The 18,825-nt window shown below is 63.6% G+C and overlaps 2 protein-coding genes across 5 annotated transcripts; one reads left to right on the plus strand and one right to left on the minus strand.

Moving 5' to 3' along the window:
* The first annotated feature begins 2,184 nt into the window (after positions 1-2,184).
* On the plus strand, positions 2,185-4,357 carry OCEL1 (occludin/ELL domain containing 1). 4 transcript variants are annotated; one of them, XM_023625389.2, is made up of 6 exons: positions 2,185-2,307; positions 2,635-2,811; positions 2,941-3,122; positions 3,338-3,557; positions 3,728-3,781; positions 3,967-4,357. In XM_023625389.2, exons 2-6 carry the CDS (start codon positions 2,734-2,736, stop codon positions 4,087-4,089), a joined length of 657 nt encoding a protein of 218 aa, XP_023481157.1. In that variant the 5' UTR covers positions 2,185-2,307; positions 2,635-2,733; the 3' UTR covers positions 4,090-4,357. The 4 variants fall into 4 exon arrangements, with proteins under 4 accessions (XP_023481157.1, XP_070102641.1, XP_070102640.1 ...); XM_070246540.1 differs by having other exon boundaries at positions 3,338-3,503; XM_070246539.1 differs by lacking the exon at positions 2,185-2,307 and having other exon boundaries at positions 2,569-2,811; positions 3,338-3,503.
* A 2,561-nt stretch (positions 4,358-6,918) lies between these two features.
* Positions 6,919-15,903, minus strand: NR2F6 (nuclear receptor subfamily 2 group F member 6). Its single transcript, XM_023625391.2, has 4 exons — positions 15,408-15,903; positions 11,892-11,986; positions 8,687-9,253; positions 6,919-7,615 (listed from the first exon to the last, which is right to left on the minus strand). Exons 1-4 carry the CDS (start codon positions 15,692-15,694, stop codon positions 7,341-7,343), a joined length of 1,224 nt encoding a protein of 407 aa, XP_023481159.1. The 5' UTR covers positions 15,695-15,903; the 3' UTR covers positions 6,919-7,340.
* Between the last annotated feature and the right edge of the window lie 2,922 nt (positions 15,904-18,825).

The following is an 18,825-nucleotide window of genomic DNA, read 5'->3' on the forward strand; positions in this document are numbered from 1 at the left end:
CTGTCCGAGGGTGCCCTTTAGGGTGGGCAGCAAGATGGGAGGGTCTTTGGAGAAACACAGACAGCTCATGAGCAGGGGAGGAAGACGGTCAGGCTGGGAGGGTAGTGACTCAGCAACCCTCTCCCATTTCTCCCTCGTTACCACCCAACAGTGGACAAGGTCAGGCCCCAAGAAGCCCCAGGAGCCCCTAGTCTGGTACAGTCAGAGCCAAACACAATGCCTTCAGCCCTGTGGGGCCATGCCTGGAGGTCAGCCTAGAGGAGGAAGCTTCGGTGCTGGGCCTTCCTAGGGATTAAAGGTGATAATTCAGGGACAGGTCTTAGCCCAGACACAGCCCCACCGCTCTCAGGAAACCACGGAGGCTTCACCCAGTCAGTCAACAAACACATGAGGGTCTCTGGAGGCCTTGCCCTGCCCAGGTCTTAGTCTGATCATTTCAGACGAGAACTGGGTGGGCACGGGAGTTGGGACCCTGGAAGAAGTAACAGAGTGGGAGTCCCAGGGGAACCGCTGGTCCCCTGGGCTCTGCTCACCCCTACTCCAGACACGGGGCAGGGCCTGTGGGAGCGTGATGGAGGGAGCTCGGGGAGGGCAGGTGACAGGTGCATGGGGGTGTCCCAGACTCACAGGAGTGTGAGCAGGCACTGTGGGACCCCCATCGACTCAGGGGCAAAGCCACCAGATGGAACCTTTTATAAGCTCTAGTGGCAACTTTTTAAAAAAGTTCAGAAGAAGGCTCCCATCTGAGATGCAGAGACGGTTCAATGTTAGAACGCCTGGCAACAGCCACATTAGGGCATCGGAAAACAAACTCGTGGGCAGGGAATATGGAGGAAAGCAGGCTTTGTACTGTTCAACCTCTCTAAAACAATAAGGAATAGATGGACGGTTTCCTCATTTAACGGAAAAATTTCAAGCGAAAGCGTTGAGTTTAACGGGCAAATACTGGAAGTTCTGCCGTCAAAGTGAGGAGGTGGAGGGGATGCCGACCGTCCACCCGCCTCCCCCAGTGATTTCACATTGTCCTGAGGTGCCAGTTGATGCAACTAGACAAGAAAAAAAAATGACATTGGAAAATTAGAAGAGGCAAAATTATGTGCAGATGATACAACTGTCTGTATGAAAGACCCAAGCAAACCAACTAAAAAGCTACTCCAATAAGGGAATTCAGGGGCTGGCCCGGTGGCACAGCAGTTAAGTTCACACGTTCCGCTTTGGTGGCCCCAGGGTTTGCCGGTTCGGATCCCAGGTACGGACATGGCACCGCTCAGCAAGCCACGCTGTGGCAGGCGTCCCACATAGAAAGTAGAGGAAGATGGGCACGGATGTTAGCTCAGGGCCAGTCTTCCTCAGCAAAAAAGGAGGATTGGTGGCAGATGTCAGCTCAGGGCCAGTCTTCCTCAAAAAGAAGAAGAAGATAGACTAGCTGGGTAACCTAACTTCCTCAATATATGAAGAGCTCCTAAAAATCAACAGGAAAAAAAAGATTTGCAGTAAATAAGCAAGAAAAGAAATACGAATCGTTTCTAAACTTTTTCACTCACCAGATTAGGCAAGATTTAAACTCTAAAAATACAATTTGCAGGAAAACGTGAGAACATCAGGGCTGCAAAGGTTGTGGGAAAACCGGCGTTTCCCTCACTGCTGGTCAGAGGCTCACACTAGGCCAGCCTCACTGAGACCAGCCCGCAGCCCCCTTCCAAATGAAGAGGGCACGTCCCCTCGCCGGCCAGTTCCGCTCCAGGGTCACCCGGCCGAGAATCCTCCCACAAGTGGCCAAGCAAATTTGCACGTGAATATCTTTTCAGTGTCTTCCGCCGTGAGGAAAATATTTATACTTGCTTGTCATTTAATTAGGATTTCCCCAGAAGGAGACACAATTAGCTGCTGCTTCTGGGGACAGGGGAAGGCGAGAAATTCACTTTTGGCCTACGTGTCTTTTCTATTGTTTGAATTTTCTAAACATACCTCTAGCGATTATTTAAAGAAATGTTTAAAAAGTACAATTGCTGAGTAAATAGATAAGTGCAAGTGCGCCCAAACCACCGGTTTTTCAGACAAACTGAGTCAGAGAGGCTCAGCCCCAAACACACAACAGGTCTGTGTCTTGGTCGGACGCGAACCTGCGCTTCTAGGGTGTGGCTCCGCTTTCTCGCCCGCCAGGCCCCGCCCCCTCATCGCCAGCCCCGCCCCCGTGCTGGGGAGCGACCCTGCCAGTCGGGTCCAACTTTGCAGTTAATGCACAACTAGGACTCCGGCGCCTCCCCGGGAGTGGACCCAGGCTCGGAGTTCCGGACGCTGGGACAGGTGACCCCGGGCGGGAGCGGCCCGTGCGGCCTGCAGCCGGGGCGGCAGTCCGGGGCGCTTCTCGGGGGTGGTGTCCGAGGGCTCCGCGCGCCCTAGCGGGCGACGCTGCGGCAGCGCGGGGGTTAACGTGAACCGGGCCCGACGCGCCGTGTCGACGGGGCTTATTTGCATAGCGTCCTGCCGGGTGACGCAGCCAGGGGCGGGGCCTGGGGGAGGGGGTGCTGTGAGGGCCAATCGCGAGCGTCTATGCAAATAGAGGGGGCCGGGCCCGCCTCCGCGCGCGTGCCCGCCGAGCCCCTCCAGGCGCGTCCTCCCTGGTGTCCGCAGGCCGCCCGCCGACCGCGCCCGCCGCGCGCGGCTCCCCGCGGCCCCCGCAGGACCCGCCCTCCGCCCCGGGGACGCCCGAGCGGCCCCCCCCCGAGGCCGATGCCCGCCCGGAAGCCCCGGCAGACCCGCGGCGCCCCGGGGGCCCTGCAGACCCTCCCGCCCGGCCCTGGGCCCCCGGTGAGTCTGAACGGGAGGAAGGTCCCCAGGCCGAGCCTAGGCCAGGGCTTCATTTCCCCCCAGTTTGAGGGATCCCGGCTTCCCGATTCCCTCCTTAACTCCAAACCCTGATTCCTGCGGCGTCTGCAGCGAGTGGAAGCCAGCGCTCCCTGCCGTCTGTGCCAGCCCCAGCCAGGGACGCACAGGGCAAGGCCCAAGAAGATTGTATTTGAGGATGAGCTGCCCTCCCCCGTCCTTGGCACCAAGAAGTCTATTGGAACCATCCCTGGGAGGCGTATGCCTAGGCCCCAGCCAGTGCCCGACTATGAGCTGTGAGTGTCCCCCATGTGGTTCCTGATGCCTGGGAACAGAGAAGGGGCACTGAGGCTAGGGCTTTGACAAGTGAATAAGAGTTTGCCAAACAGTAAAAACTAAAAGGACATTTGGGGCAGGGAGCCTAGCATGGACAAAGGAAAACTAATTACATTGACTAGGGCAAAGGGAGGGTTCTTTACACTCACGCTGTGACCCCATTTCAATCCCAAAGTAAGTATCCAGCAGTGAATAGTGAGCGGGGCCGGCGCCGCTACGCAGCAGTGTTCCAGGACCAGTACCCAGAGTTCTTGGAGCTCCAGCAGGAGGTGGGCGCTGCACAGGCAAAGCTCCGGCAGCTGGAGGCCCTGCTCAGCTCACTGCCCCCGCCCCGGAGCCAGGTCAGCCACCGGGTGGATCCCTGCCACGGCCTCCGGGCCTCCCACTGGCTCCAGGTCTCCAGGCCTCTTCCTCCACAGGGCTGGGTGGGCACCACAGTGCATGGGTCAAGGTCAGCCCCTGAGGTCCTCCCTAGATGGGTTACTTTGTCTTTCGGAGCCTCAGTTTCTCCATCCCTCCTCGGGTCCAGCTCCTCTGAGCCCCCGTCTTCCTTCTCCCCTTGCAGAAGGAGGCACACGTCGCTGCCCGCATCTGGAGGGAACTTGAGAAGAAGCAGATGGTGAGTCAGGCCTCCTGAGGCCCACAGCCTGGCCTTGTGTCCCTGAGGCCCCTGTGAGGCCGGGACACTCGAGCCCAGTGTCAAGGAAGGAAAACAGGCTTGGAGAGGAAAACGCAAAAAGTCGAACAGCTTGAGGGCCATAGGCCAGACTGCCACAAGGACTTCCCGGCTCTTGCCCTGCCCAGGACCCCAGCTTCCTGGACAAGCAGGCTCGCTGCCGCTACCTGAAGGGCAAGCTGAGGCACCTCAAAACGCAGATCCGGAAGTTCGACGAGCAAGGAGACAGCGAGGGCTCTGTGTACTTCTGAGCGTCCTGGCACCCAGGCACAGGGACACGTCCCACTCTGCCCTGGCCTCTCGTCCCGCCTCAGGCCTCAGCCCTTGCTGTCCCCCCGCCTGAGTCCCGATGCCTCGGCCTTTGAGGCTCAGCTTTGAGGGCCCCTCCTCCAGGAAGTCCTCCCAGGACCTTGTCTGGGACCCCCGGCCCTGACCCCATGGGGACCCCAGGTTTCAGTCAGTCCCCTAAGTTAGGTCCTGCTTTCCATCCCAGGGGAATAAACGTTTATTAAATATCTACTCCTGATTTCACTCTGTTGGCACCAAAAATCTGTTCTTCCATTTTCTTTTTTTTTTTTTTTCTGCTTTATGTCCCCAAACCCCACCCCCTGCCCGTACACAGTTGTATATCCCGGCTGCAGGTCCTTCTAGTTGTGGGATGTGGGACGCCACCTCAACGTGGCCTGACAAGCGGTGCCATGTCCGCGCCCAGGATCCGAACCCTGGGCCGCCGCAGCGGAGCGCGGGAACTTAACCACTCGGCCACGGAGCCGGCCCCTGTTCTTCCATTTTCTAGAGGGAAGAAAATCGGGTATTGAGAGAGGGACTCCGGGCAGGGTGTGGACCCTCGTCTGTCCAGGGGCTCCTTCTCCCCGCAGAGCCTTCGGGGGCTGTCCGGTGGGAAGCGCAGGGCCCCTGCAGCTTCGCCTCCTGGGCCGGCCATGGCAGGGAGCCCCAGGGCCAGAGTTCCCGCAGGGCTGGTCACAGGGTGCGCCGGGCGGAGGGTCCCAAGTCTTGTGGGGCTGCGTCCTGGAGAATTCCTGTGGTGCGATGCTGGGGACAGCCCAGCGAGGGTGGGCTCGGCCCAGGAGCCCTGACGCCAGCGCGGGTAGGTGGGCCCCTAAACTCGTCCACGGCTCCCGGGCGGCACAGGCTGAGCCATGGTCGCCGCTGTGCTGTGAGCCCAGTTCACGTGCCTGGTCTGAGGATGGTCCTTCGGTGTCCACCCCATGCCAGGGCCCAGGTGGGTGGGGCATGGGCAAGGCCAGACCCCCTGGGCCCTCTTTGAGTCTTGGCCTCCCGAGGGAGCCACAGGGAGGCAGACTGCAGGCAGCAAAGGCAGTGCCAGCCACAGGGTCACAGAGAGGCCTCAGTCCGAGATCAGTCCTCATGGAGCCCCTGTCCCCAGGGAAGACAGCCCTGGGCCCAATGTGATAGAGCAATAACAGAGGGCAGGATGGCAGCCTTAACAACCAAGGAGGCTCAAGAGGTCTTTTTGCAGGGGGGCCATATCGGTAGGGTTTTGTAGAAGAAGTAGGAGTTCAGCAGTCAGGTCTGAACAGGCACGCAAGACTGACCTGGGGACTGGAATGGGCTTGCTAGTCCTCAGATGTCCTGTGAATCTGAGAAATGGGGCATTGCTGTCCAGCCCGACTGGAGCGACACATTCACTTACCCACAGGACCTCGTGGAAGATGCTGATCCACAGCAGAAGCCAGTACAGCCTCCACTGGGAGCCCTGCAGCCTATCCATCCCAGGCCCCTTCTGGGTGCAGAGCATATCACGAGACCCTCATTCATTCCACGGGCAGCAGCCTCACTCCCCGCTCTTCCCAGGCCCCCTCCGAGGTGGACATGGGGGAGGCTGGGAGCGCTCACGGGGAGCATTGGGAGGACTGGGACTGCTTCCTGGACTGAGCGCCGGCCCTGACTGCAGCGTGAGGCCGGAGTTCTTCTCTCACTGTTTCAGAAGGGCATCTTTGATGGACGGCTTGTCTGCCTGGCAAGACCTCAGTCAGGACCCAGGGGTACGCCCCCCACCACTAGCCAAGCCTCCTTTACCCACCCCCTAGAGCCACAGTCCTGGGAACGACCACAGAGCTGGGGCACAAACTTCCAAGGCCAGGATGGCAGGGTTCCTGGTGACCTGCGTCACCCTGTATCAACTGAGTGAATTCCACATTTCAAAGTCTATCCTTAGAGGTCCCTGCCTTCCAAATGCCAATCTCGGAAACAGTGTTTAAGTTATGTGTGAGAAGAAACCATACCTAAACTGGCTCAAGCACAAAAGGGGAAGTCAGCTCATGGAACTGAAACTGAAGGCTAATGGTTTCAGGTATGGCTTGATCCAGGAGCTCGAAAGTTATCCAGCAATATTGATGTTCGTCTTTTGCCTCTGCTTTGCTTTGATTATATCCTCCTAGTCCCAAATCCTGCCACTCAATCTCACTGGCCAGCTCTGGGCCTCCCTGAACCAATCACTGTGGCCAGGGGCATGGAGGGCTGTGTCTGGGCTGGGAAAGAACTAGCCCACGAAGCACCCTGTGGCCAACTGGTTAAGTTCACATGCTCTGCTTCAGCAGCCCAGGGCTTCACTGGTTCAGAACCTGGGCGCAGACCGAGCACCGCTTATCAAGCCATACTGAGGCAGCGTCCCACATAGCACAACTAGAATACACAACTATGTACTGGGGGGCTTTGGGGAGAAGAAAAAAGATTGGCAACAGATATTAGCTCAGGGCCAATCTTTAAAAAAAAAGCTGGCCCCAGACGTTTCTCGGAGGACACTGGGGCCCAGACACCGTGATGAACGGTGAAACACCGTTTGGTTCAGGGCATGTGTCAATCCGCAAAGCTCCCAGCCCAAGCCAGAGCTTCAATTTGAACCTGAGCCACCTGCTGGGCTGACTGGCTGACCTCAAGCCCCACACCCTGCCCCCAGCCTGTTTCCCCACAAAACTGTCTAACAAAAGCAGCAAGGAGGGCTCTCGTTAGGCTGTGGCTATTCCAGATGGCTGCGTGTGGGTGCTCCCGGCAGGCCCCATCCCATCCCGCGCTCCCCTCACAAAGATGCTGGGTCGTGCAGGCAGGAAACATTTTTATTAGTGGCCTTGATTCATTTGTCATGTAGTGTCTGACGGGGATGACATGTCCAGAGGACCCACCTGGGGCGCGCCACCACTGCCCACTGGGGCTGCCCCTGCAGTCCAGATGCCAGGCCTCTGTCCATCACACCAGGGGAGCCCACCCCACGCCCACGAGGTCCCCACCGCTGGCCCCTCAGGCCCTAGGCCCCATCTTGGCCAGGGGTTGTGGGGAGGACAAAGCTGGAGTCTGAACCACCAGTTTCGTTTTGGTTTCATGATCATTTAAAAAACAGAAAAGACAAACATTTCACAGTCTTTAAAAAAACAAGAGTCCGAAGACAGCAGCCGGGGTCCTCCACCTGGGGTCCCCGTGGCGGCCGGGCTTCCCTGCCCGGAGGCCGGCGCCCGCCCGGCGCTCACTGGCCCGAGCCGTAGGGCCAGCTGAAGGTGCTGCCCGACAGCAGCATGTCCCGGATCAGCGTCTCGATGGGCGTCTTGCCCACCAGGCGCATGAAGAAGAGCTGGGATATGAGGGAGGCGGGCACGGCGCGCAGGGCGGGCAGCCGCAGCAGCAGGCGCCCGAAGCGCTGTGGCTGGGACGGGTACTGGGCCCGCACATACTCGGTGAGGGCCACCTGCGCCTTCTCCTGCAGGCTCTCCACGTGCGCGGGGTCCGAGAGGCCACAGGCATCTGGGGGCACAAGGGCAAGGTGAGACAGGGGTGGGAGGTGGCGGGACGATGCAGGGCCCCAGGGGTGACGGGGCCACCACTCAGGGTGTGAGTACGGAAGGACCGGGCACTCGGGGTGGGAGATGGGACCTGGACACAAACAGAAGTATCTAAGGCAGTGTCGGTCCTAGAGATACTGAGGTGGCCTCATCTAAGGGCGATGACACAGGGCTAGGGGCAGTGATGTCTCAAGGGTGCAGGGGGACCCACCCGACTGAGATGCCTGGCCCGGAGACAAGTTCTAATCAAGCTCAAGGGGAAGCTGGGGAGGGAACTCGGGGAGTAAGGCAAAGCCCCGAGGCGATATTCAGACAGCCCAGAGAAGCCCGGGCTGTGAGTGACCGGCACAGCATGGCACAGCATCTAGCCGGGGCCGTGAAGGTGGGGGGCAGTCTTCTGGGAAAGGAGGAGGGACAAAGCCATATTTATCAGATGCAAGGCCCGTCCCAGAGGCTTGGGTATGGTTGCCGCATCCCTGGCCCCAGGGAGACACCTAGCGGGATCTTGCGCCATCCAGAGCGCAGAGCCAGCCGGCCACCAGTCCCCGGAATAAGGTGCGGCTTTTGCCGTCACTCAGGGCAAGGCCGGTATTCGGACAGCCCCGCCCCTCGGCGGGAGGGGCCTCCAAGCCCCGCCCCTACGCGTGCAGCGTGGCCCGAGCCTAGCGGACGCCACCCAGGGGGCGGGTTGGGGGCCTGGGACCCAGGGAGTGGGGCAGCCTCGCGTGCGTGCGGGAAGAGAACCCTAAGTCGGCGGAGTGGGTCAGAGGGTTTAGGAAGGACAGAGATCAGGGAATGAAGGCCAGAACCAGGTGTCAGAGGACACCCCCCCTCCCCCCCCGCCACGACCCCTCACCGAGCAAGAACACCTTGATGAGGGGGCGGCGGGGCGGTGGCTCGGGGAGCCTGGGAGTCAGGGAGAGCGGCTGTGGGAGCCCGAGGCACGGGGCCAGCCAGAGCCAGCCTTGGGTCCGGGGACCCCGGGACCTGGGGGTGGAGGCCTCGGGGCGCAGGGCGCGCGCCCGCCTCTCACCCGGCGTGAAGAGCGCGATGGCCTTGAGGCAGCCGTACTCGGCCGAGTCGACCTGCAGGCGGCCCAGCTTGTCCACCTGCTCCTGGAAGGCGCGCACCTGGTCCATGAAGGCCACGGCGCGCTCGGCGGCCATGGGCGCGGCGTGGAGGCCGGCGGCGGCCAGCAGCGGTGCCGTGTGCAGGGGCAGCGCCGCCTGCGCCGCGTTCAGCACGAAGAGCTCGCTCCAGCTGAGGCGCAGCAGCGCCACCTGGTCGGCGACCGGCAGCTCGGGGAAGAAGGGCGCGTGGCGCGCCCACTCCACGGTGCTGAAGAGCAGCCGCGCCGCCAGCTCGCACACGTTGTCGATGCCCAGCACGGCGCCCGCCGCGCCGGCCCCCGCGCCGAAGCGCCCGGCCGCCGCGGGGTAGGGCTCGGCGCGCAGCAGCTGCGCGATCAGCTCCGACACCGGCTGCCCCGGGAAGAGGTCTCCGCCCGCCGCCGCCGCCGCCAGCGCCGAGCCCGGCGGGCTGCCGGAGGAGGCGGCCACGGCGCCCGGCAGCGAGTGCGGGATGCGGCCGCGCTGCACCGCTGCGAGGGGAGGGAGGGGGTCGGGCCGCAGGGAAGGGAAGCGGGGAGGAGGGCACGGAGGGGACGGGAGAGAGCACCCCCCGCCCCCCGCCGGAAATGGGGAAGGGAAGGAGATGGAGAAGAACAGTCACGGAAATGGGTACGGGAAAGGGATTGAGGGCCCGGGGGGGGGGGGGGGGGGGGGGGACACGGACACGGACACACCAGAGAGGGGAGGGTGGGGTGTCAGGAAGAGGGAGGAACAGGGAAGGAGGAAGGGGAAAGCAGGGGCCGGAGTCATGGGGGGGGAGGAATAAAGAGGGGAGACAGTCATTAGAGGGCCACTTGGCCCCTCGGCTCCAAGGCCCAGGACGCCCAGCCTTCCCCTGGAACCCCATCCCCACCCCATGGGCGAACAGCTCGCTGGGAGGCCGGGGCCTTACAGGGCCCCCCTGCCCTGCCCTGTGCCTCCAGCCTGAGGCCAGGGCCAGCCACCATCCCCACCCCTTCCCCGCAGAGGAGCCTGGTGCAGGGACCTTGGCGCGGGAATGGGGCCGCTAGGGGAGGGCTAATTTAATCCACACCTGGCCCCCTCCCACTGGACCGTGTGAGCTCTGCTCTGCAGCCAAGGAGGCTGACCTGTCAATCACGGGGAATCCAGGGAGACCTCTACCCGCCCCCAGCAGACCTCCCGCGGGGTCCCTGCAGCCGCCCAGCGCTAGCAGCAGCAGCCTGGCCTGCGGGACGTGCTCAATAAAGCTCAGCGACCCTCAGGAGCCTTGCTGTGAGGAGAGCAGGACCCACTGCCGGCCTTGGCCAGTGTCGCGGGTGACCAGGTGGATGAGAGGGAAACCGAGGCACAAAGAGGAGGAAGAGTGGCTGCATGCCTGTCCAGCCCGTGCCAGGCTGGGCCCGGTGCCAGGCAGACTAATGAACCAACTGAAATGAGCTGGCACGCCCTGTCCCGTCACCCCCATGAACTTCTGGTCAACCCACCATGGGGTGGATGGGGAGCGGGCCCTGGGGGGGACCCGGGGGTGGCAGAGCTGAGCAGGGAGGCAGAGGCTCAGGTTCCAGCCTGCTCAGGGGACTTCTAAGTCTCAGGGTCGCCTGTCAAATGAGTGTGGCCGGATGGGGCTGCAGTGAATGCCAGCTTGACCCCTGGCTCTGGGGGATCGGAGAGCTTCTCCTTCCCCCTTTGCTCACTGAGTTGTAAACCCCACCTCACCATCCCTCCATCCCCCAGCCATGGTCCCACCTCAGGGCCTTTGCACCTGCTGTTCCCACTCTGAGCACCCCTTCCCCAGCTCTTCCTCCTCCTCATTTAGCCCAGACCGCGGGTTCAAGTCCCACACAACTCTACTGCTCTCTGACCCCAGCAAACGGCCCCGCCTCTCCACTGTGCGCCCAGTTTCCCCGTCTGTAAAATGCACATGCTGACAGTGATAACAGCAATGCTGACACCAATCACTGAATTAGGTGGCACTCTAATAACCTGTTTGGCACGAAGTAAGACCTAAACAGACTGTCATTCAAGCCCAGAGACATTTACTGAGTGCCTGCTGTGTCCCAGGACCTGCTGGGGGCACTGGGGATATGTCAGAAAACCAGACAAGAGCCCCTGACCTCGGGGAGCAGCCGTGCTTGTGGGGGGGCAAGTGAATCAGACAGCAAGGTGGATGGTGTGAAATAAAGGGGATGGCGAGGGGCAATCAGGAGAGCTTCTCTGAGGAGGTGGTGTTTGAGCAAACTGTAAAAGAGGGGAGAGAGGAAGCCAAGCAGGTATCTGAAGAAAGGAGGCTCCAGACAGGAATCAGCCTGTGCAAAGGCCCTGAGGTAGGACTGTGCTTTCAGGCATGAGCTAAGATTATGATCATTTCCACTCCTGAAACTTTAGAGATCTGAAGCTCTGATTTAAGGTACAGTAGGATTTTAGGTCAAATGGAGGCAAAATGCAGGTGCGGGGGTGGGGCAGGAGAGTCACCTCAGACTTAAAAGGATCAAAGGGAGTGAATGATCAGACGGTTTTAAAAGAAAAACTCTGAGCAGCTGTTCCCAGCTTCTTCCACAGAGGCCCGGCAGAGAAGCAGCCAACTTCAGAGCAGGAGAGACTCCGGCTGCAGGTGGAGAGGAGCCGTGGCCACAGCCTGGCCCTGAGAGTACACGCAGTGGCATGAAGCCCGGGGTGGGGCGCCCAGGCTCCGTGCGCAAGTCTCTGGGTTCCGCTTGAACTCTAAGGGGGTTTGGTCGAGTTCTAGGCCCAGCTGCCCCGCATGTGTCCGCCCAAGTCCCCGGGGCAGGGACAGGAGGCTGGCCTGCCCTGGCTCCGGGTGCCCGGGGTCAGGCGGAAGGGTAAACAGCCCTTTGCCTCTATCGGGCGAGCTCCTGCCTTGGGCAAACACGAGGAGGCAGGGAGGAGAAAAGCAAATCAAATAAAAAAGTATACCCTTGTTCAGAAAGTGGTGGCCGGGCTGGGGGCAGGGGGCCACCGACGCAGCAGGGCTAGGGAACCTGCCTCAGGGGCCCGGGGAGAGCAGTCCTGACATGGCTGCCCACCGGCTAATCAGATTCCCGCAGCCCAGGGCCCGGCCCGGCTCAGAGGTGAGGTCAGCAGGCCCAGAGCCCGCCCGCCCCCGCGCCCGGCCCCACGGGGACTCACCCTCCTTCCTCATGCCCACCCGGAAGCACTTCTTGAGACGGCAGTACTGGCACTGGTTCCGGTGATGCTGGTCGATCTGGCAGTCACGGTTGGACCTGCGAGCACTCAGAGGTCACCGTGGGGGTCACCTGGACACCTACATCCTGCTCCCTGAGCCACTTTGAAGGATGCACCAGAGAAACACCACTGGGGGCCTCCCTGGGGCTGGGGAAGTGACCTCAAAGGGGCCCAGGGGCTAAGCCTGCAGGTCTGCAAAGAGGAAAGAAGAGTCGGGGTGGGTGGTGATGGATGAATAGGAGTCCATGGCAAAGCAGATTAGCATACTAGGGAGGATATGCTGGAACTGGGTTTTGAAGGATGAACAGAAGTTCCCCAGATGATCAGAGAGAGCGAAAGCTTGGAAATTTGAAAATATGGAGGCCTAAACAGTTTCATTTTACTTGGCCATTGTCAGCCTAAGGGGTGGAGTCTTTGTCCCAAGAGCAATGTGAGAGCAGAGAAAGAACGGAGTCAGGGAGCAGGGTTCTGAGAGATGACCAAGAGACTAGGGGCCAGGCCAGGGTCCCCTATGGGGTCACAGCACTGTGGGGCCCAGCATCATTGCCCTGCACAAGGCTGCCACCAATGAAGGAACGAATGAATGAATGAATGCCTGTCCCCCCTTTAAGGTCCCACCCCCACCTCCCCTCCTGTGGGAAGACCTCCCACCTTCTAACTGAGCCCAAGAAGCTTCCTCTGGGTGGCTCTTGGGGGATCGTTGTTGCTCCTCCCAAGGGCCCTGCCCTGCAAGAGAGTGAGCTCTCCATCTGTCCGTCTGTCTGTCCAAGGTCAGCCTCAGGCAGGCAGGTTCAGGCCTCTGTTCCTCAAATGCCCTGGCACCTTCTGCTCCCTCCACATCTCTCCGCACGCAGCCCAGGGCAGACACCCTGGGAGCCCCGCCAGGCCACCATGAGGGTGCCGGAGGCAACCACAATGAAACCCTCAAGGTAGGTGACAAGCAGACCCGCCCAGGCCCAGGCAGCCACTTTTCCACCCCGCCTCAGGCTCCTCACCTGGAAAAGGAAGGCCAGAGGCCGCCAATAGTAGGAGGCGCCGGGTCTGGGGAAATCTGGGGGCCCTGGGGCAGTGCCTCAAGACCCAGGCCCCAGCTGGGGGTCCCAATGGCAGCTTTAGGAGAGCTGAGGCTCTGGGGGACCTCCAAGTGCCCAGGGTCCTGGCCTGGCCTGTGAGCCCAGGCCTCTGCTCTCTGCCCCTGGACCAGCCTGAGCCCCCAGGAAGAGGCCCTGCTAGGGCGGAAGGAGCTCAGGCAGAACCAGAACAAAGCCCAGCAAGCAGGCGGGGGAGGGTCCTGAGCAGCTGGGTGGAAAGGGCCCCTGACCTCAGCGGAGGCCCTGAACCTTCTGCCACCACTTCCCCAGGTGTGGAGTCAGGACAGGTCTCCTGTCCCTCCAGATGGGAAGTTCTGCCTGCTATCCCACCTAAAGAGCACATGCTTGGCCCAACTCTGTGGCCCAGCTCAGCCTCCTCACTGAGCTTCTGGCCTCCAGTCCAATTTGATCCCAACCCTCTCTTGTCCACACATCCTCCGTGGCTCCGTGACACCCTCGGTCCAGCATCTCAGATCCACTCAGTCTAACTTCTCCCCCGCCTGGGGTTCTCACCTGACGACAGTGCCCCTGACCTGCCACGAAGCGTCCTAGGGCAGCTCTCTGCAGGAGTGCCCTCAGGCGGCAGGCCCCCTCTGTGGTCCTCCTTCAAGCGGCCCTCCCTGAGCCTCAGGCAGAGCCCCTTGCTCCCTCCTGGGACCCCAGGCCCATCCCTCCCTCTGCCCAGCCCAGGCCACAGGCTGGGGGCATCTGCGGCTCTGTCTCCTCCCGAATGGAAGAGGGCTGGGCTTGGAGCTGGGTTTCTCTGGGGAACCACCCAAGCTGGGCTCTGAGGAGACTTTGCTGAATCAATCTGAGGCTCAGAGAGCAGCAGTGACTTCACCAGGTGACCCAGCACAGAGCTTCTGAAGAACCTGCCAGCTCCAAACAATGCTGCCTCCTTCCTCCACCTTGGTGCTCCCTGCCCCCGCCCTCAGGGAGCCCCTGGACCCGGAAAGTGCCTGAACCCCTCCCTGCCCTCCCTAAAGACCCGGCCAGAGAGCAGGCAGTTATTGCAGCAGTAAGAATGAGGCCAAAGTCTGGTGGCCCAGTTAGCGCGGGAGGAGGGACTAAGCCAGCCCCCCACCCCCTAAACAGAGCACACACGGCCACCCCAGACAAGCCCTGACCCTGGACCTGGGGCCAAACTCCAGCCTTGGGTGTCCCGCCTGGTGGCCTTGCTAACGAGCCCTCCATCAGCAGCTCTCCAGGGGGATGCCCTGACCTCGACTCAACCACCGCCCTCTCGCCAGCCCCACGTGCCCCCTGCCAAGCCCAAGTGCGGCAGGGCCTCCCCCCGGTGACCCAGGGCAAGGCTCTCCGGCCTCAGTTTTGCGCATCTGGAGCATGGGACTCTCCATGTTGGCTCTGCAAAGCCGTACACGTTCAGAGGACGCAGAGTGGGGCTTGTCAACGGAGCGAAAGGACGCTCACCAGAAAACGGTGGGAAAGGGACACCCAACCCCAGAACCTTCTCCAGGGGACCTAATGCCCCAGGACCAACCAGAGAAGCTGGCAAGGCCACGCCCTGTCAGCCGGGACTGCAACCTAAGGCGCCCCGGCTCCTTCTCGGAGCATTCACGCCCACCCCGTCTGAGAGGCCAGCGAAGTTTCAGGGATTTTCCGGGAGCCTCGGTCTGCCCCGACTCCTGCCAGGGGTGAGAGGGCACGGGGGCGGGGAGCAGCCGAGGCGCGGGCAGATCCAGCCGCCCTCCCAGTCCTCCCAGCGGCGGCTTCCGGTGACCCAAGGCCCAGGGTGAGCCCGGGGGGTTCCCCCCATGGGCAGACCCAGCTCCACCCCACAGCACGGCCCCCCCAGGCGAAGGAGGCCGCCCTCTGCCACCCAGTCTCGCTCCGGCCGCCGCCTCGGTGGCCAGGGCGACTTTGGAAGTGATATTTGACCCCAAGGGCGCGCCGTATCGATCCGCGCGGCCGCAGACAATGGCCCCTGGACGCTTCGAGCCCCACAGTCCAAGTTTCACGTTCGATTCCCGCGGGGGCCCCCGTGCGCCCGGATGCCCGAGAGGAGGGATGCCCTGGGGTTAGGGTGCCACCCTGACAGCACCCCTAACCCCTCCCCCCCGCGGAGATGACCCCTCTCCGGAGAAAAGAGGGAGAGAGGAGGAGCAAGTAACTGGGGCGGAAGCCGCAAGGGACCACCCGATGAGGGACCCGCATCGAAACAGCGCCGACTGTATACACAACCCTAGAAACGGAAGGGAGAGGGGAAGAGGGACCTGTGCCCCTATCCCAGAGGGGGAGTGGAGGCCCAGGGAAGGTCAGCACCAGGCCCAAGGTGACCGAGCAGGTCACAGGCCCGGTCCAGGCCGGGGCTGGGGGCGCGGCGGCGGGGCGCGGATAGAGGGCTCACCGGCAGGTGTAGCTGAGGTTGCGGCGGATGCTCCGCTTGAAGAAGCTCTTGCAACCCTCGCAGGTGAAGACGCCGTAGTGCTTGCCGCTCGACTTGTCCCCGCACACCACGCAGTCCACCTGCAGCCCCGGCCGCTCCTCGTCGCCCGGCTCCGCGTCGCTGGCGGCGCCGGGAGGGGAGGCCGAGTCTTCCTCGACCGCGCGCGGGTAGCCGCCCGCCTTGTCCACGCCGTTCGTGTCGCCGCCGCCGCCGCCGGGGCCGCCCCAGCCGCCGGTCACCATGGCCATAGCCCCAGGGCAGCGGGGCCAGGGCGCCCCCTCCGCGCTCCTCCCTCCGGGCACCTCTCTCGGCCCGGGGGACCCTACCCGGCGCGCATCCGGCCCCGGCGCGCGGGGGGCACCGGCTGCACCCCCCAGAAAAGTTTTGCAGCAACTTCCTGCGGCCGGTCCGCGCGCCCGGGCGGAACTGGTCGGGCCGGTTCCAGGCCAACTTTCCCACGCGTGCGCGAGGCAGGGCCCGGGGCCGGGGGGGGCACGCTAGAGGCGCGGGCCGGGGGCCCCGGGGACTCGCGCCCCGCCGCCCTGGAGCCCCAGCGGGGGCGCGCGGGCCATGGCCCGGCCCGGGCTGCGCAGGGGGCGCCCTCTGGCCTGGCCGCCGCTCGGCCGGGGGCTGCGGCCAACTTAGCGGGCCGCCATCGGAGCGCTGGAGGCCGGGGGGAAAGTTTGGCCGCAAGTTGCGCGGCCGCCCGCGCCGGGGGGGAGGGGCGGCGGGCGCGCGCCGGGGCCGGTCGCCGCGCCCCCTGGGGCCCCCGGGCCCCCCGGCGGCTGAGCGGGACCTGCAGGGCCGCGGGCCGGCGCTCCCCGAGCTGCCGCCCCCGCTGCGGCCGCGCCCGCCCGGCCTGGGCCTGCGCCTGGGCCCGAGCCTCGCTCTCGCCGCCGCCGCCGCCGCCGCCGACCCCGCGCGCCGGCCTCGCGCTGCGGCCGGTTTGACACACAACGTTCCATCCGCGGGGCGGGCGGGGGGCGGGGGCGGGGGCAGGGGCGCGCGCCGCGGGCTGGGGGCGGGCGCTCGTTGCCCCGGCGACGGCCGCCCTTATAAGGGCATGGGTGGCCGTGCGCGGCGCCCGGCGCCCGGGCCGGCGGGGGGGCGGGGGCGGGGCGCGGGCCGCCGGCCTGACCCTGCCCCCTTCCCCGGCCCCCTCGCCGCCCCCCCCGCGCCGCTCCAGCCTTAACCCCTGCCGGGCCGCGGCGGGAGCCTGAGCCGCCGCTGCCCTCTGCCCTTCCGCAGCCTCGCCAAGATGTCTGTCCGAGGCCCTCCCCTCCACCTCCGGCCTTGGACGTTGCGTCGCTCAGCCGCCCTCGAGGCGCCCCTCCGAACCCCCCCTACATTCCCGGCAGAAGCAATAATGGGGGCCAGTTGCACCCGGGGGGCACGCCCCTGCGCAATACACACACACACACACACACACACACACACACGCACACACAGAGCCTGGGGCATTTCTTTGCACAGTCGCATGATGGATTGTGTTTGCTTCCTCTTCCAGAAAGTCGCCGCGTCCGACCCCCACCGCACCCTTTCTCTGCTTGGGCTAACACCTGGTGCTCGGAATCTCCAGGGGGAAGGGATGTTGCGGTCTGCGGCAGGCGGGGGCGCGAGGTCAGGGGGCCCCTCGGCAGAATCTCAGGCCTCTGGGGGCAGGGCGCCCAGCCCAGCCAGGCTGGAGGCGGCAGGAATGCCCACCACCCCTGCTGGGGCCTGCCCTTTTTCCTCCTTAATTTCCTTTCCTTTTTGAGCTTTACAGAAAGGGCTTGGCCGGGCGGCCGGCTGGACTGCAGATGTCTCTTCCAGGCTCCCCGGAGCTTCCCAGCTGCCGCCCCGCCTCCAACTCCCCACCCCACTCCCGCCCCCCCACGCCCCAGACGCCAGCTGGGGCCCACCAGCATTTATTAAGCACCCTTTGTATGCCCCCGCTCCTCCGGGCTGGGGAAGCCAGCCTCTAGCTCTGGGCCTGTTAACGTTTAACCGGCTGGAAAAGCCCTTGCTGGAGTGACCTTTCCCCTCGGAGTCCCGCAGGTTCAGTCGCCTCTGCCCTGCGCAGGGCCCACAGCGAGACACCAGAGCACGTGGCTGGGCCTCTGGGAGGGCTGCGGGCAGGAGAGCAGTACCCTCTACCCCCCGCCGGCTCCTACACCCGCCTCTCTCAGGAAGAGGCCTTGGGAAAAGGCATCCCCTCTCCATATGACATCTGAGGGAGCACCCTCCGTGGTGGTGGGCGGGCGCGGCGCTGGGGATGCCTGGAGACATTGCAACACTTAGGACACCGAGGTTCTGGAAAAGCCAGGCACAGCACTCTCAGGGAGGGTCTAGCTGGACATGATGTGGGGGAGGTTTTAGCAAATACAGAAACTAAGAAGGACTAGAGTTAGCCAAGAGCAAGGACTTCCCATGGGTCTGAGCAGAGTGGAGTTCTCTGCCCTGTAAGCCCCCTGGGGAACGGGGACCTGGAAGGTTAGAGAGGACCCTTTGGTTCTGGGGCTGTCCGGCAATGTGGGGGCGCTGGCTGGTTTGTATTTGGGGCGAGGACACGGGTCCTAGGCCCCTGGCGGGACTTTCTAAGATCCTTGGCAAGGGAAGACGGGGTGGGGATCTCAGAGAAGGGATCAGAAAGGGAGACTGGGAAGGGAAAGAAGGCTCAGGGAAGGGAGGGAGAGGGGAGGGGTGGGGCAGGGAACCGGGTTTGAGGGACACAAGTCTGGGGGCCGGTTCAGAAGCGACAGTCTGGGGCCAGTTTGGAGATTTAGGGGAAGAAAGTCGCCGCAGACCCCAGAACCAGGCTGGTCCAACCCCTCGGCGGCCGCCCCGCCCCCTCCCAGTACTCCGCCGCCCCGCACCCCCTGGGGCCCTGAGGGAGTCCGGCCCCACCCCCCTGACCCCTGCCCGCGGCCCCGCGGTGACATTTGACCTTGCGGCGGCCGCGGACGGGGACAAAGAGGCCCGGGCCCATCTGCGCGGGGGCACCCGTGGGAACGGCTAGCGCCGGCTGGCGGCCTGGGAACCTGCCCCGGCCCTCCTCCAGCGCGAACTCCTCCCACCCTCCAACAGGTCACTTCGTCTGCTTTTGTCCCCTCCCCCGGCCCCCCAGCAGGGGCAACCTTGTGAGTCTGGGGGCTAAGGTCATTCTTGCACTACTGGGGAGAGAGGGGACAAGAGCGGGTAAGGTCGGCTCCCGTGCCCCGCCATGGGCGACCTTGCCCGCCTCGGTTTCCCTGCTTTTCTCAAAGCCGGCCTCGGTCCAGAGGGTGTGCGCGGGGTGCGAAGGTCGCCAGCCCCAGGGCCCGCCCGCGGCGCCCGCGGCTGGGAGGACCCGCAGAGGCCAGGCGGCGGGCTGGCGCAGACCTCGGCCGCCGGCGCCCCG

This window comes from Equus caballus, chromosome 21, assembly GCF_041296265.1.
Source record: "Equus caballus isolate H_3958 breed thoroughbred chromosome 21, TB-T2T, whole genome shotgun sequence".
Classification (NCBI taxonomy): domain Eukaryota; kingdom Metazoa; phylum Chordata; class Mammalia; order Perissodactyla; family Equidae; genus Equus; species Equus caballus.

Excerpts from the sequence above, each read along its gene's own strand:
- OCEL1 (XM_023625389.2), top strand. The coding sequence starts at position 2,734 with ATGCCCGCCCGGAAGCCCCGGCAGACCCGCGGCGCCCCGGGGGCCCTG. Across the intron at positions 2,812-2,940 it reads CGCCCGGCCCTGGGCCCCCG|CGAGTGGAAGCCAGCGCTCC; the intron begins GTGAGTCTGAAC and ends CGGCGTCTGCAG. Across the intron at positions 3,123-3,337 it reads CCAGTGCCCGACTATGAGCT|TAAGTATCCAGCAGTGAATA; the intron begins GTGAGTGTCCCC and ends TCAATCCCAAAG.
- NR2F6 (XM_023625391.2), bottom strand. The coding sequence starts at position 15,694 with ATGGCCATGGTGACCGGCGGCTGGGGCGGCCCCGGCGGCGGCGGCGGC. Across the intron at positions 11,987-15,407 it reads AACCTCAGCTACACCTGCCG|GTCCAACCGTGACTGCCAGA; the intron begins GTGAGCCCTCTA and ends GAGTGCTCGCAG. Across the intron at positions 9,254-11,891 it reads GGTGGGCATGAGGAAGGAGG|CGGTGCAGCGCGGCCGCATC; the intron begins GTGAGTCCCCGT and ends CTCCCCTCGCAG.